We start from the raw sequence: 15,158 nt of genomic DNA, 5'->3' as shown, positions 1-15,158 counted from the left end.
ATGATGGTACAATAACTAATGATGGTACTACTGGTACTATAACTAATGGTGGTACTATAACTAATGCTGGTACTACTGGTACTATAACTTATGATGGTACTATTACTCATGATGGTACTATAACTAATGATGGTACTAAAACTAATGATGGTACTACTGGTACTATAAATAATGATGGTACTATAACTAATGAGTGTACTATAACTAATGATGGTACTATAACTAATGATGATCCTACTGGTACTATAACTAATGATTGTACTATAACTAAAGATGGTACAATAACTAATGATGGTACTATACCTAATGATGGTACTACTGGTACTATAACTAATGATGGTCCAATAACTAATGATATTATTATAACGAATGATGGTACTATGCCTAATGATGGTACTATAACTAATGATGGTACTATGCCTAATGATGGTACTATAACTAATGATGCTACTATAATTAATGATGGTACTATAACGAATGTTGGTACTACTGGTACTATAACTAATGATGGTACAATAAGTAATGATGGTAATATAACTAATGATGGTATTATAACTAATGATGGTACTACTGGTACTATAACTAATGGTGGTACTATAACTAATGATGGTACTATAACTAATGATGGTACTATAACTAATGATGGTACTACTGGTACTATCACTAATGATGGTACTATATCGAATGATGGTACTATACCTAATGATGGTACTACTTGTACTAAAACGAATGGTAATATAACTAATGATGGTACCATAACTAATGATGGTACTACTGGTACTATAACTAATGATGGTACTATAACTAATGATGGTACTACTGGTACAATAACTAATGGTGGTACTATAACTCATAATGGTACAATAACTAATGATGGTACAATAACTAATGATAGTACTACTGGTACTATAACTAATGATGGTACTACTGGTACTATAACTAATGATGGTACTATAACTAATGATGGTACTACTGGTACAATAACTAATGGTGGTACTATAACTCATAATGGTACTATAACTAATGATGGTACAATAACTAATGATAGTACTACTGGTACTATAACTAATGATGGTACTACTGGTACTATAACTAATGATGGTCCTACAACTAATGATGGTACTATAACTAATGATGGTACTATAACTAATGATGGTACTACTGGTACTATAACTAATGATGGTACTAATACAAATGATGGGAATACTGGTACAATAACTAGTGATAGTACTATAACTAATAATGGTAATATAACTAATGATGGTACTATAACTAATGATGGTACTACTGGTACTATAACTAATGATGGTACAGTAACTAATGATGGTACTACTGGTACTATAACGTATGATGGTACTATTGCTAATGATGGTACTATAACTAATGATGGTACTAATAATAATGATGGTACTTCTGGTACTATAACTAATGATGGTACTATAACTAATGATGGAACTATAACTAATGATTGTACTATAACTAATGATGGTACTATAACTAATGATGGTACTATAACTAATGATGGTACTACTGGTACTATAACTAATGATTGTACTATAACTAATGATTGTACTATAACTAATGATTGTACTTTAACTAATGATGGTACTATAACTAATGATGGTACTACTGGTACTATCACTAAAGATGGTACTATAACTAATGATTGTACTATAACTAATGATGGTACTATAACTAAAGATGGTACTATAACTAATGATGGTCCTATAACTAATGATGGTACTACTGGTACTATACCTAATGATGGTACTATAACTAATGATGGTACTACGTGTACTATAACTAATGATGGTACTATAACTAATGATGGTACTATAACTAATGATGGTACTACTGGTACTATAACTAATGATGGTACTATAACTAATGATGGTACTATAACTATTGGTGGTATAATAACTAATGATGTGAATACTGGTACTATAACTAATGATGGTACTACTGGTACTATAACTAATGATGGTGCTATAACTTATTATGACACTATAAGTAATGATGGTACTATAACTAATGATGGTACAATAACTAATGATGGTACTACTGGTACAATAACTAATGGTGGTACTATAACTCATAATGGTACTATAACTAATGATGGTACAATAACTAATGATAGTACTACTGGTACTATAACTAATGATGGTACTACTGGTACTATAACTAATGATGGTCCTACAACTAATGATGTTACTATAACTAATGATGGTACTATAACTAATGATGGTACTACTGGTACTATAACTAATGATGGTACTAATACAAATGATGGGAATACTGGTACAATAACTAGTGATAGTACTATAACTAATAATGGTAATATAACTAATGATGGTACTATAACTAATGATGGTACTACTGGTACTATAACTAATGATGGTACAATAACTAATGATGGTACTACTGGTACTATAACGTATGATGGTACTATTGCTAATGATGGTACTATAACTAATGATGGTACTAATACTAATGATGGTACTTCTGGTACTATAACTAATGATGGTACTATAACTAATGATGGAACTATAACTAATGATTGTACTATAACTAATGATGGTACTATAACTAATGATGGTACTACTGGTACTATAACTAATGATTGTACTATAACTAATGATTGTACTATAACTAATGATTGTACTTTAACTAATGATGGTACTATAACTAATGATGGTACTACTGGTACTATCACTAAAGATGGTACTATAACTAATGATTGTACTATAACTAATGATGGTACTATAACTAAAGATGGTACTATAACTAATGATGGTCCTATAACTAATGATGGTACTACTGGTACTATACCTAATGATGGTACTATAACTAATGATGGTACTACGTGTACTATAACTAATGATGGTACTATAACTAATGATGGTACTATAACTAATGATGGTACTACTGGTACTATAACTAATGATGGTACTATAACTAATGATGGTACTATAACTATTGGTGGTATAATAACTAATGATGTGAATACTGGTACTATAACTAATGATGGTACTACTGGTACTATAACTAATGATGGTGCTATAACTTATTATGACACTATAAGTAATGATGGTACTATAACTAATGATGGTACAATAACTAATGATGGTACTACTGGTACTATAACTAATGATGGTACTATAACTAATGATGGTACTACAACTAATGATGGTGCTATAACTAATGATGGTACTACTGGTATTATAACTAATGGTGGTATTATAACAAATGATGGTACTACTGGTACTATAACTAATAATGTTACTATAACTAATGATGGTACTATAACTAATGATGGTAATATAACTAATGATGGTACTATAACTAATGATGGTACTATAACTAATGATGGTACAATAACTAATGCTGGTACTACTGGTAATATAACTAATGATGGTACTATAACTAATGATGGTACTACTGGTACTATAACTAATGATGGTACTATAGCTAATGAGGGTACTACTGGTACTATAACTAATGATGGTACAATAACTAATGATGGTACTATAACTAATGATGGTACTATAACTATTGGTGGTATAATAACTAATGATGGGAATACTGGTACTATAACTAATGATGGTACTACTGGTACTATAACTAATGATGGTGCTATAACTTATTATGGCACTATAAGTAATGATGGTACTATAACTAATGATGGTACTACTGGTACTATATCTAATGATGATACTATATCTAATGATGGTACTATACCTAATGATGGTACTACTGGTACTAAAACTAATGGAAAAATAACTAATGATGGTACTATAACTAATAATGGTACAATAACTAATGATGGTACAATAACTAATGATGGTACTACTGGTACTATAACTAATGATGGTACTATAACTAATGATGGTACTACTGGTACTATAACTAATGATGGTACTATAACTAATGATGGTACTACAACTAATGATGGTACTATAACTAATGAGGGTACTACTGGTACAATAACTATTGATGGTACTATAACTAATAATGGTACTATAACTAATAATGGTACTATAACTAATGATGGTACTACTGGTACTATAACTAATGGTGGTACTATAACTAATGCTGGTACTACTGGTACTATAACTTATGATGGTACTATTACTCATGATGGTACTATAACTAATGATGGTACTAAAACTAATGATGGTACTACTGGTACTATAACTAATGATGGTACTATAACTAATGATGGTACTATAACTAATGAGTGTACTATAACTAATGATGGTACTATAACTAATGATGATACTACTGGTACTATAACTAATGATTGTACTATAACTAAAGATGGTACTACTGGGACTATAACTAATGATGGTACTATACCTATTGATGGTACTATAACTAATGATGGTACTACTGGTACTATAACTAATGATGGTACTATAACTAATGATGGTACTACTGATACTATAACTAATGATGGTACTATACCTAATGATTGTACTATAACTAATGATGGTACTATAACTAATGATGGTACTACTGGTACTATAACTAATGATGGTACTATAACTAATGATGGTACTACTGGTACTATAACTAATGATGGTACTATAACTAATGATGGTACTATAACTAGTGATGGTACTATAACTAATGATGGTACTATAACTAATTATGGTACAATAACTAATGATGGTACTACTGGTACTATAACTAATGATGGTACTATAACTAATGATGGTACTATAACTAATGATGGTACTATAACTAATTATGGTAATATAACTAATGATGGTACTATAAGTAATTATGGTACAATAACTAATGATGGTACTATAACTAATGATGTTACTATAACTAATGATGGTACTATAACTAATGATGTTACTATAACTAATGATGGTACTATAACTAATGATGGTACTATAACTAATGATGGTACTATAACTAATGATGTTACTATAACTAATGATGGTACTATAACTAATGGTGGTACTATAACTAATGATGGTACTATAACTAATGATGTTACTATAACTAATGATGGTACTATACCTAATGATGGTAGTATAACTAATGATGGTACTATAACTAATGATGTTACTATAACTAATGATGGTACTATAACTAATGATGGTACTATAACTAATTATGGTACAATAACTAATGATGGTACTATAACTAATGATGTTACTATAACTAATGATGGTACTATAACTAATGATGGTACTATAACTAATGATGGTACTATAACTAAATGATGGTACTACTATTACTATATCTAATGATTGTACTATAACTAATGACTCTGCTACACACTTACAAAACTACAATCAATCAATCAATCAATCAATCAATCTAAAGCAGGAATTCAATGGCAGTTAATGTCCTTTGAACTAATGAAAAACACCTAATGCTGAATTTGACTGCTATAGAGAGACAGACCAGCCAATCAGACATTGTTCCCATGCAAGTAGCAGATAGGGAGAAACATGAGTGGGAGAGAATGAAAGGGTCTTGTCAGGTAGTCTTTGACCTCCCTCCCTTCCTCCCTCCCTCCCTCCCTCCCTGTAGTCCATTACCTCTGTCTTATCAAAGCTTTCTCCCAGAGTTCTCTCTCTCCCAGGCGTATGTTCTACTTAGAAGGATTCCAGTGACCCTTAAAAAGCTCTTTGCTTTTTGTTTTGTAAATTGTCTTTGCTTTTAAGTTTAAAGGCTGGAGATGGTATCTTCCTCTCTCTGTCTCTCGCTCTCTCTCTCTCTCTCTCAATTTTCAATTCAATTTAAGGGCTTTAATGGCATGGGAAACATATGTTAACATTGCCAAAACAAGTGAAATAGATAATAAACAAAAGTGAAATAAACAATAAAAATGTACAGTAAATATTACACCCATAAAAGTTCCAAAATAATCAAGACATTTCAAATGTCATATGATGTGCAAATAGTTAAAGTACAAAAGGTACATTAAATAGTAATAAAAATTGGTTGTATTTACAGTGGTGTTTGTTCTTCACTGGTTGCCCTTTTCTTGTGGCAACAGGTCACAAGTCTTGCTGCTGTGATGGAACACTGTGGTATTTCACCTAATAGATATGGGACTTTATCAAAATTGGGGTTGTTTTCAAATTCTTTGTGGATCTGTGTAATCTGAGGGAAATCTATGTCTCTAATATGGTCATACATTTGGCAGGAGGTTAGGAAGTACAGCTCAGTTTCCACCAAATTTTGATGGCAGTGTGCATATAGCCTGTCTTCTCTTGAGAGCCAGGTCTGCCTACGGTGGCCTTCTCAATAGCAAGGCTATGCTTACTGAGTCTGTACATAGTCAAAGCTTTCCTTAATTTTGGGTCAGTCACAGTGGTCAGGTATTCTGCCGCTGTGTACTCTCTGTTTAGGGCCAAATAGCATTCTAGTTTGCGCAGTTTTTTTGTTAATTCTTTCCAACGTGTAAAGTCATTATCTTTTTGTTTTCTCATGATTTGGTTGGGTCTAATTGTGCTGCTGTCCTGGGGCTCTCTGGGGTCTGTTTGTGTTTGTGAACAGAGCCCCAGGACCAGCTTGCTTAGGGGACTCTTGTCTAGGTTCATCTCTCTGTAAGTGAAAGCTTTGTTATGGAAGGTTTGGGAATCACTTCCTTTCAGGTGGTTGTAGAATTGAACGTCTCTTTTCTCTGATTTTGATAATTAGCGGGTATCGGCCTAAATCTGTTCTGCATGCATTATGTTCTGTTTTACATTGTACACAGAGGACATTTTTACAGAATTCTGCATGCAGAGTACCCCATTTTGTGAATTCTTGGTTGGTGAGCGTACCCCAGACCTCACAACCATAAAGAGCAATGGGTTCTATAAATGATTCTAGTATTTTTAGTCAGATCCTAATTGGTATGTTGAATTTTATGTTCCTTTGATGGCATAGAAGGCCCTTCTTTATGCTGCAGTAGTTTATGTGTCAGTCTGTTATATCTGGAATATTTCTCCTGTCTTATCCGGTGTCCTGTGTGAATTTAATTATTCTATCTCTAATTCGCTCTCTCTCTTTCTCTCTCTCTCTCTCTTTCTCTCGGAGGACCTAAGCCCTAGGACCATGCCTCAGGACTACCTGGCCTGAATACTCCTGGCTGTCCCCAGTACACCTGGCCGTGCTGCTGCTCCAGTTTCAACTGTTCTGCCTGCGGCTATGGAACCCTGACCTGTTCACCGGACGTGCTACCTGTCCCAGACCTGCTGTTTTCAACTCTCTAGAGACAGCAGGAGAGGTAGAGATACTCTAAATGATCGGCTATGAAAAGCCAACTGACATTTACTCCTGAGGTGCTGACCTGTTGCACCCTCTACAACCACTGTCATTATTATTATTTCACCCTGCTGGTCATCTATGAACATTTGAACATCTTGGCCATGTTCTGTTATAATCTCCACCCGGAACAGCCAGAAGAGGACTGGCCACCCCTCAGAGCCTGGCTCCTCTCTAGGTTTCTTCCTAGGTTTTGGCCTTTCTAGGGAGTTTTTCCTAGCCACCGTGCTTCTACACCTGCATTGCTTGCTGTTTGGGGTTTTAGGCTGGGTTTCTGTACAGCACTTTGTGACATCAGCTGATGTTAGAAGGGCTATATAAATACATTTGATTAATTGATTGATTCTTGCCTTGTCTCTCAGATCGTTAACAGCTTTGTGGAAGTTACCTGTGGCGCTGACGTTTAGGCCGAGGTATGTATAGTTTTCTGTGTGCTCTAGGGCAACAGTGTCTAGGAATTTGTATTTGTGGTCCTGGCAACTGGACCTTTTTTGGAACACCATTATTTTTGTCTTACTGAGATTTACTGTCAGGGCCGAGGTCTGACAGAATCTGTGCAGAAGATCTAGGTGCTGCTTTAGGCCCTCCTTGGTTGGTGACAGAAGCACCAGATCATCAGCAAACAGTAGACATTTGACTTCAGATTCTAGCAGGGTGAGGCCGGGTGCTGCAGACTGTTCTAGTGCCCTTGCCAATTCGTTGATATATATGCTGAAGAGGGTGGGGCTTAAGCTGCATCCCTGTCTCACCCCACGGCCCTGTGGAAAGAAATGTGTGTGTTTTTTGCCACTTTTAACCGCACTCTTGTTGTTTGTGTACATGGATTTGAAGAAGGCACAGTGATGCCGAAGCGTTGGTGAGATACCCAATAAATTACTGGGAGTTTAAATATGGAGTGTGCGACTCTCTTCATCTTTATGGCTTATAGTCATATGTTTCTCCCCCAACACCACTTTCCATCAATTTGTATAGCAGATCCTTATGCCAAATTGAGACAAAAGCTTTTATTTAAATCAACAAAGCATGAGAAGACTTTGCTATGTTTTGGTTTGTTTGTTTGTCAATTAGGGTGTGCAGGGTGAATACGTGGTCTGTCGTACGGTAATTTGGTAAAAAGTCAATATGACATTTGCTCAGCACATTGTTTTCACTGAGGAAATGTACGAGTCTGCTGTTAATGATAATGTAGAGGATAATGCATACTGCATACTGTAGACTCAGGTTACTCCCTTTCTTTCTTAGATTTTTGCATTCTTCATCAAACCATTTATCATTGTTGTTAATTCTCTTATGTTTTCTGTTTGACATTTTTAGATTTGAAAGGGAAGCTGAAAGGTCAAATATACTGTTTAGGTTTTCTACTGCCAAATTTACACCTTCACTATTACAGTGGAACGTTTTGTCCAGGAAGTTGTCTAAAAGGGATTGAATTTGTTGTTGCCTAATTGTTTTTTGGTAGGTTTCTACACTACTTTCCTTCCATCAAAGGCATTTCTTAATATTTTTCAGTTCCTTTGGCTTTGATGCCTCATGATTGAGTATTGTGATTTAGCTGCGTTGTGAAGTGCATCAAAAGCTTTTTACCCAGCAGCCTTTCTTGTTCTCTCTAACAGGTTTGTCATTGCAGTAAATATCCTAATCTCATCAACAAAGATTTAAGCCGTGTGAATGCACGTTCTATTTCCGCTCTCCTGTAAACCTGAAAGGATCTGTCTAGCGTTACGCTGCTTAGGGCCACGGGTAAAGAATATTGTTCTCACCCTTACACGCTCTCTATTTCTCTCCCTCTACTTTCTCTCTCCATCTATCTCTTTTCCCCTGCTCTTTCTCTCTCTCCCTATATCTCTCTTCCCCTGCTCTCTCTCTCTCTCTCTGTGAACCTGAGAATGAGGGATGGAGGAGGAGTGGAGCTGATTTCTCCTGTTGTTCAACAGCCAAGTAAGATGACAAATGGGTGAAAGTAAAGTAAAAGGGGGTGTTAAGTTCCTGCTCCTTCAGTGAGAAAGAATGGGATGTATGTCCAGGGTACTTTAAGTGTTTTCTAAATACATTCATGGCCTCCCTAAGACTCAATGAAGGATTCAAACGCATGGAATTTCAATTCAATTCATGAATTGATGAGTTTAAAATGGGGTTGACCCTAATACCGATGCATACTGTATCTATTCTAGACTTTATATTTCTACGCTCTCCCTCTCTTACCTTTTTTGAGCCTTGCTCCTCTTCCACTCCGTCTCCCACGACAACGTAAACAACTTTCCTCCCGAACCTCTGAATTACTCTCTCAAAACAGCTCTCCTTCCCTGCAGACAGACACACAGGTTAGAGACAGATAGACAGGTTAGAGAGACAGACAGACAGGTTGAACCTCTGAATTACTCTCTCAAAACAGCTCTCCTTCCCTGCGGACAGACACACAGGTTAGAGACAGATAGACAGGTTAGAGAGACAGACACAGGTTAGAGTGACAGATAGACAGGTTAGAGAGACAGACACAGGTTAGAGTGACAGATAGACAGGTTAGAGAGACAGACACAGGTTAGAGAGACAGACAGACAGGTTGAACCTCTGAATTACCCTCTTAAAACAGCTCTCCTTCCTTATAGAGACAGACAGTCAGTGAGTCAGACAGACAGGTTGGGCTAACAGATATAAATGAAGCCCGGCTAGTTACTTTTCCACACTGCGCTAGTAGACACCGTGCCAAACCAACCCGCCAGACCGGTTCAATTGTGTCATTTTTTTAGACATCGGACGGCACAGATTTTGGACCTGAATCGTGGTCTACCAGCCCGGGCTGGACAGGGCCCCATGATCTTCAAGGTCCATCCCTGGGTTTAACACATGGGACCTTATATCAACACACAGCCACAGGAAGACCACAGATAATTCCCAAATGGCACTATATCCCCTATATTGTGCACTACCCCATAGGGGCTATGGTCAAAAGTAGAGTACTATTTAGGGAACAGGGCCCTACACACCCAAACAGAGCAATGGAGAATCGTATACGGGTACTGAAGTATGTAGAAACAACACTGTGTTTGAGCGTAACTGCCTTGAGGCTCCCTTTTAAAACACATGATGCTTCACCATAATATGACTCAGTGTAAACAGTAGAGTCCCAGCCAGGGGATTTGATACGATCAACTCTGCAGATAAAGACAATGTGAGACGCATTAAAGTGTTTCGTTTCCCCCCCCACCCACCCACCCAAAACACTGGACAAATGGCATCTAACAAGCTAAATCAGCATCACATGCTACAGGGTGTGTCCAGAGTAAAGGAACCAGCTTCACGTTATGTTCATCTCTTCATACTCTACAGACACAACAACTGGCTGGCTGACCGGTTGACTGACTGACTGACTGGTTGGTTGGTTGGCTGACTGGCTGACTGACCGACTGGCTGACCGGTTGGTTGGCTGACTGGCTGACTGACTGGTTGGTTGGCTGACTGGCTGCCCGGTTGGTTAGCTGACTGACTGACTGGCTGACTGACTGGCTGACTGACTGGCTGCCCGGTTGGTTAGCTGACTGACTGACTGGCTGACTGACTGGTTGGCTGACTGACTGGCTGACTGGTTGGCTGACTGACCGACTGGCTGACTGGTTGGCTGACTGACCGACTGGCTGACTGGTTGGTTGGCTGACTGGTTGGCTGACTGACCGACTGGCTGACTGGTTGGCTGGTTGGTTGGCTGACTGACTGACCGACTGGCTGACTGGTTGGCTGACTGGTTTGTTGGCTGATTGACTGGTTGGTTGACTGGTTGGCTGACTGGTTGGCTGACTGGCTGACTGGTTGGCTGACTGACTGATTGCAGGCTGGCCAACTGGCTGACTGGTTGGCTGACTGGTTGGCTGACTGACTGATTGGCTGACTGATTGGCTGACTGGTGGTTGACTGGTTGTTTGTCTGGTTGGCTGACTGGTTGGTTGACTGGTTGGCTGACTGGTTGGTTGACTGGCTGGCTGACTGGTTGGTTGACTGGTTGGCTGATTGACTGGTTGACTGACTGGTTGGTTGACTGGTTGGCTGACTGGTTGGTTGACTGGTTGGCTGACTGACTGGTTGGCTGACTGACTGGCTGATTGGCTGACTGATTGGCTGACTGGTTTGCTGACTGACTGGTTGGCTGACTGGCCGACTGGTTGGCGGACTGGTTGGTTGACTGGTTGGCTGACTGGTTGGTTGACTGGTTGGTTGGCTGACTGGTTGGCTGATTGACTGGTTGGCTGACTGGTTGGTTGACTGGTTGGCTGACTGGTTGGTTGACTGGTTGGCTGACTGGTTGGTTGACTGGTTGGCTGACTGGTTGGCTGACTGACTGGTTGGATGATTGGCTGACTGGTTGGCTGACTGGTTGGTTGGCTGACTGATTGACTGGTTGGCTGACTGGTTGGTTGACTGGTTGGCTGACTGGTTGGTTGACTGGTTGGCTGATTGACTGCTTGGCTGACTGCTTGGCTGACTGACTGGTTGGCTGACTGGCTGATTGGCTGACTGGTAGGCTGACTGACTGGTTGGCTGACTGGCTAAATGGCTGACTGAGTCTCTGTCTGTAAATGGTGCACACTCTTCGCTCCTTTTTTTAATCTAGAACCTAAAAGGGTTCTTCAGCTGTCCCTATAGGAGAACCCTTTGAAGAACCCTTTTGGGTTCCGGGTAGAACCCTTTTGGGTTCCATGTAGGACCGTTTCCACAAAGGGTTCTACATTGAACCCAAAACGGTTCTATGTGGAACCAAAAAGGGTTATCCTACGGAGACAGCCGAAGAACCCTTTTGGAACTCTTTTTTCTAAGAGAGCAGGGATGAAGTAAAAGTTAATGTTTATTTTGCATTTGAAACACTGAAGGAGGCAGGAAGGTGGGAGGAAAAGGAGGGAGGAAGGAGGGAGGAAAAGGAGGGAGGAAGGAGGGAGGAGGGAGGAAGGAAAAGGAGGGAGGAAAAGGAGGGAGGAAGGAGGGAGGAAGGAAAAGGAGGGAGGAAAAGGAAGGAGGAAGGAGGGAGGAAGAAGGGAGAGATGTGGGAGGAAGGATGGAGGAAAAGGATGGAGGAAGGGGGGAGGAAAAGGAGGGAGGAAGGAGTGCGTTGGATGTGGAATGACAAATGCGATGAAGTGGGTTCATATGCCTGAGAGAGAGAGAGAGAGAGAGAGAGAGAGAGAGAGAGAGAGAGAGAGAGAGAGAGAGAGAGAGAGAGAGAGAGAGAGAGAGAGAGAAAGAGGCCCTGCAACAGGAAAATAATTCTGTTTGATTAAACTTCTTCCTTCAGAGAAAGACATCAACTCTCTCCAGCGTCCGGCCACCTCTACAGGACAGACCAATCCCCCGCCCCCCTCAACGTCACGGACCAATCACACGCCATGTTTACACACATATTCATTAGGATGAGCATTCTGATGAGTCCTGTAACACACTACCGGACCGGACCGGACAGACAGACAGACAGACAGACAGATAGATAGATAGACAAAAGGTCAATACAAACAGGGCAATAGAGAGACAAACATACAGGTAGACATTGAAAACAGAGAGGATAACTTATTTACCTATTTTGGTAGCACTATAAATATTGTCAATAGGAAACACTATCCCCAGTCCGTACAGCAGGACTTTAGCCAGGGCAGGTATGAGCTGGGTGGTGGTCACCAGGATATTCACACAGTTTGACCTGCAACACAGAGGAGGACGAGAAGAGAAGGATGAGAGGAGGATGAGAAGAGAGAGATGAGAGGAGGATGAGAAGAGAGAGAGATGAGAGGAGGACGAGAAGAGAGAGAGATGAGAGGAGGACGAGAAGAGAGAGATGAGAGGAGGATGAGAAGAGAGAGATGAGAGGAGGATGAGAAGAGAGAGAGATGAGAGGAGGACGAGAAGAAAGAGATGAGAGGAGGATGAGAGGAGGACGAGAAGAGAGAGATGAGGACGAGAAGAGAGAGATGAGAGGACTACGAGAAGAGAAGGATGAGAGGAGGATGAGAAGAGAGAGATGAGAGGAGGACGAGAAGAGAGAGATGAGAGGAGGACGAGAAGAGAAGGATGAGAGGATGATGAGAGGAGGACGAGAATAGAGAGATGAGAGGAGGACGAGAAGAGAAGGATGAGAGGAGGATGAGAAGAGAGAGAGATGAGAGGAGGATGAGAAGAGAGAGATGAGAGGAGTACGAGAAGAGAGAGATGAGAGGAGGACGAGAAGAGAGAGATGAGGACGAGAAGAGAAGGATGAGAGGAGGATGAGAAGAGAGAGAGATGAGAGGAGGACGAGAAGAGAAGGATGAGAGGAGGACGAGAAGAGAAGGATGAGAGGAGGATGAGAAGAGAGAGAGATGAGAGGACAAGAAGAGAGATGAGAGGAGGACGAGAAGAGAAGGATGAGAGGAGGATGAGAAGAGAGAGAGATGAGAGGAGGACGAGAAGAGAGAGATGAGAGGAGGACGAGAAGAGAGAGATGAGAGGAGGACGAGAAGAGAGAGATGAGAGGAGGACGAGAAGAGAGAGAGATGAGAGGATGAGAAAAGAGAGATGAGAAGAGGATGAGAAAAGAGAGATGAGAAGAGGATGAGAGGTATGAGAAGAGGAATGATAGAGGGATGATTAAGAGAAGAGAGGGAGATGATGACACCAATCCGTCTACAGAACTGCGCGGGAGGACAACATCAACACAGGAACAGCAGTCGGACAGATGGATTGGAGGTTAACTATTTTTTTAAGGGTTTTACCATGCTATCTTTCTACAGGGACAGATGAAGCCTATACCACCAACACTAAAGTCTGTGTCTCAAATGGCACCCTATTCCCTACATACTGTAGGGCCTCCTGGTCAAAAGGAGTGCACTATGTAGAGAATAGGGTATCATTTGGGATGCAAACAAAAACAATCCTTATGTTTTCTATTGTTGGTGAATATACAGTTGTCTTATTTCCACCACATGCTGCTGGGTGGGAGTCCTACCTTGAGTGGATTAATGTGAGTGCTTTCAGTGCCAGTGTTAACCAGGAGTCGGTCAAAGCTTCAACTTCTGCTCTCAATTGTAACCAGGCTTCTCGTTTGGCTGGGCCCAGCAGACCTGAGAGAGGAGACACACCAAGAAACAATGTTTAGGTTGGAGCCACCTCTAAATACCTTCAACATTTTAGAACATCTACCCTGACCGACCAAGTGTGCTTTTAAACATGCACATGGGCAGGCGGGCGGGCAGGCGGGCAGGCAGGGAGGCACGCAGGCAGGAAAACAGCTCCCCTGTCCGCACCCTCTTCTCTGCCAGCAGTGTTCTGAGTCTCAGCGAGGCAGAGGTGGTGTGTGTGTGTTCAGAGCGAGGCAGAGCAGTGTGTGTGTGTTAGGAGCGAGACAGAGCAGTGTGTGTGTGTTCAGAGCGAGGCAGAGCAGTGTGTGTGTGTTCAGAGCGAGGCAGAGCAGTGTGTGTGTGTTCAGAGCGAGGCAGAGGTGGTGTGTGTGTTAGGAGCGAGGCAGAGCAGTGTGTGTGTGTTCAGAGCGAGGCAGAGCAGTGTGTGTGTGTTCAGAGCGAGGCAGAGCAGTGTGTGTGTGTTCAGAGCGAGGCAGAGCAGTGTGTGTGTGTTCAGAGCGAGGCAGAGCAGTGTGTTATTGGGGATTACCTCCAACGTTATTTTTGTAGGTGGTGTAGATTTCTTTTACTCGTCTGTAGCGGAAGGCCAGTTTTCTCATCCAGTCCACCCCTCCTCTCACGCCCGTGGCCAGGCACAGGTTGGCACTGGTCGCAGCCGCGTGAAACCCATCCGAGCCAAAGTTATACGTACTGCATCGGCAAAGAGAGCAAGAGACAGGGGGGGGGAAGAAAGAAAGAAAGAAAAAAAGAGAAAGTAAGAGAGAGAATTATGACATCTATTAGCTCAAACTG

At 40.5% G+C, this 15,158-nt stretch overlaps 1 protein-coding gene across 16 annotated transcripts in view; it reads right to left on the bottom strand.

Annotated features, from left to right (window-relative positions):
• Window positions 1-15,158, bottom strand: part of eya1 (EYA transcriptional coactivator and phosphatase 1) — a 170,964-nt gene that overhangs the window by 50,821 nt on the left and 104,985 nt on the right. For all 16 annotated transcript variants that reach the window (XM_071414116.1, XM_071414121.1, XM_071414119.1 and 13 more), the window contains 4 exons: window positions 14,896-15,056; window positions 14,234-14,348; window positions 12,831-12,952; window positions 9,478-9,578 (listed from right to left, as the gene is read on the bottom strand). In XM_071414116.1, the coding sequence (XP_071270217.1) occupies window positions 9,478-9,578; window positions 12,831-12,952; window positions 14,234-14,348; window positions 14,896-15,056 (499 nt within the window). The remainder of the gene's footprint in view (window positions 1-9,477; window positions 9,579-12,830; window positions 12,953-14,233; window positions 14,349-14,895; window positions 15,057-15,158) is intronic.

This window comes from Salvelinus alpinus, chromosome 8 (assembly GCF_045679555.1).
Source record: "Salvelinus alpinus chromosome 8, SLU_Salpinus.1, whole genome shotgun sequence".
Lineage (NCBI taxonomy): Eukaryota > Metazoa > Chordata > Actinopteri > Salmoniformes > Salmonidae > Salvelinus > Salvelinus alpinus.
This window is presented reverse-complemented; position numbering and strand designations above follow the sequence as displayed.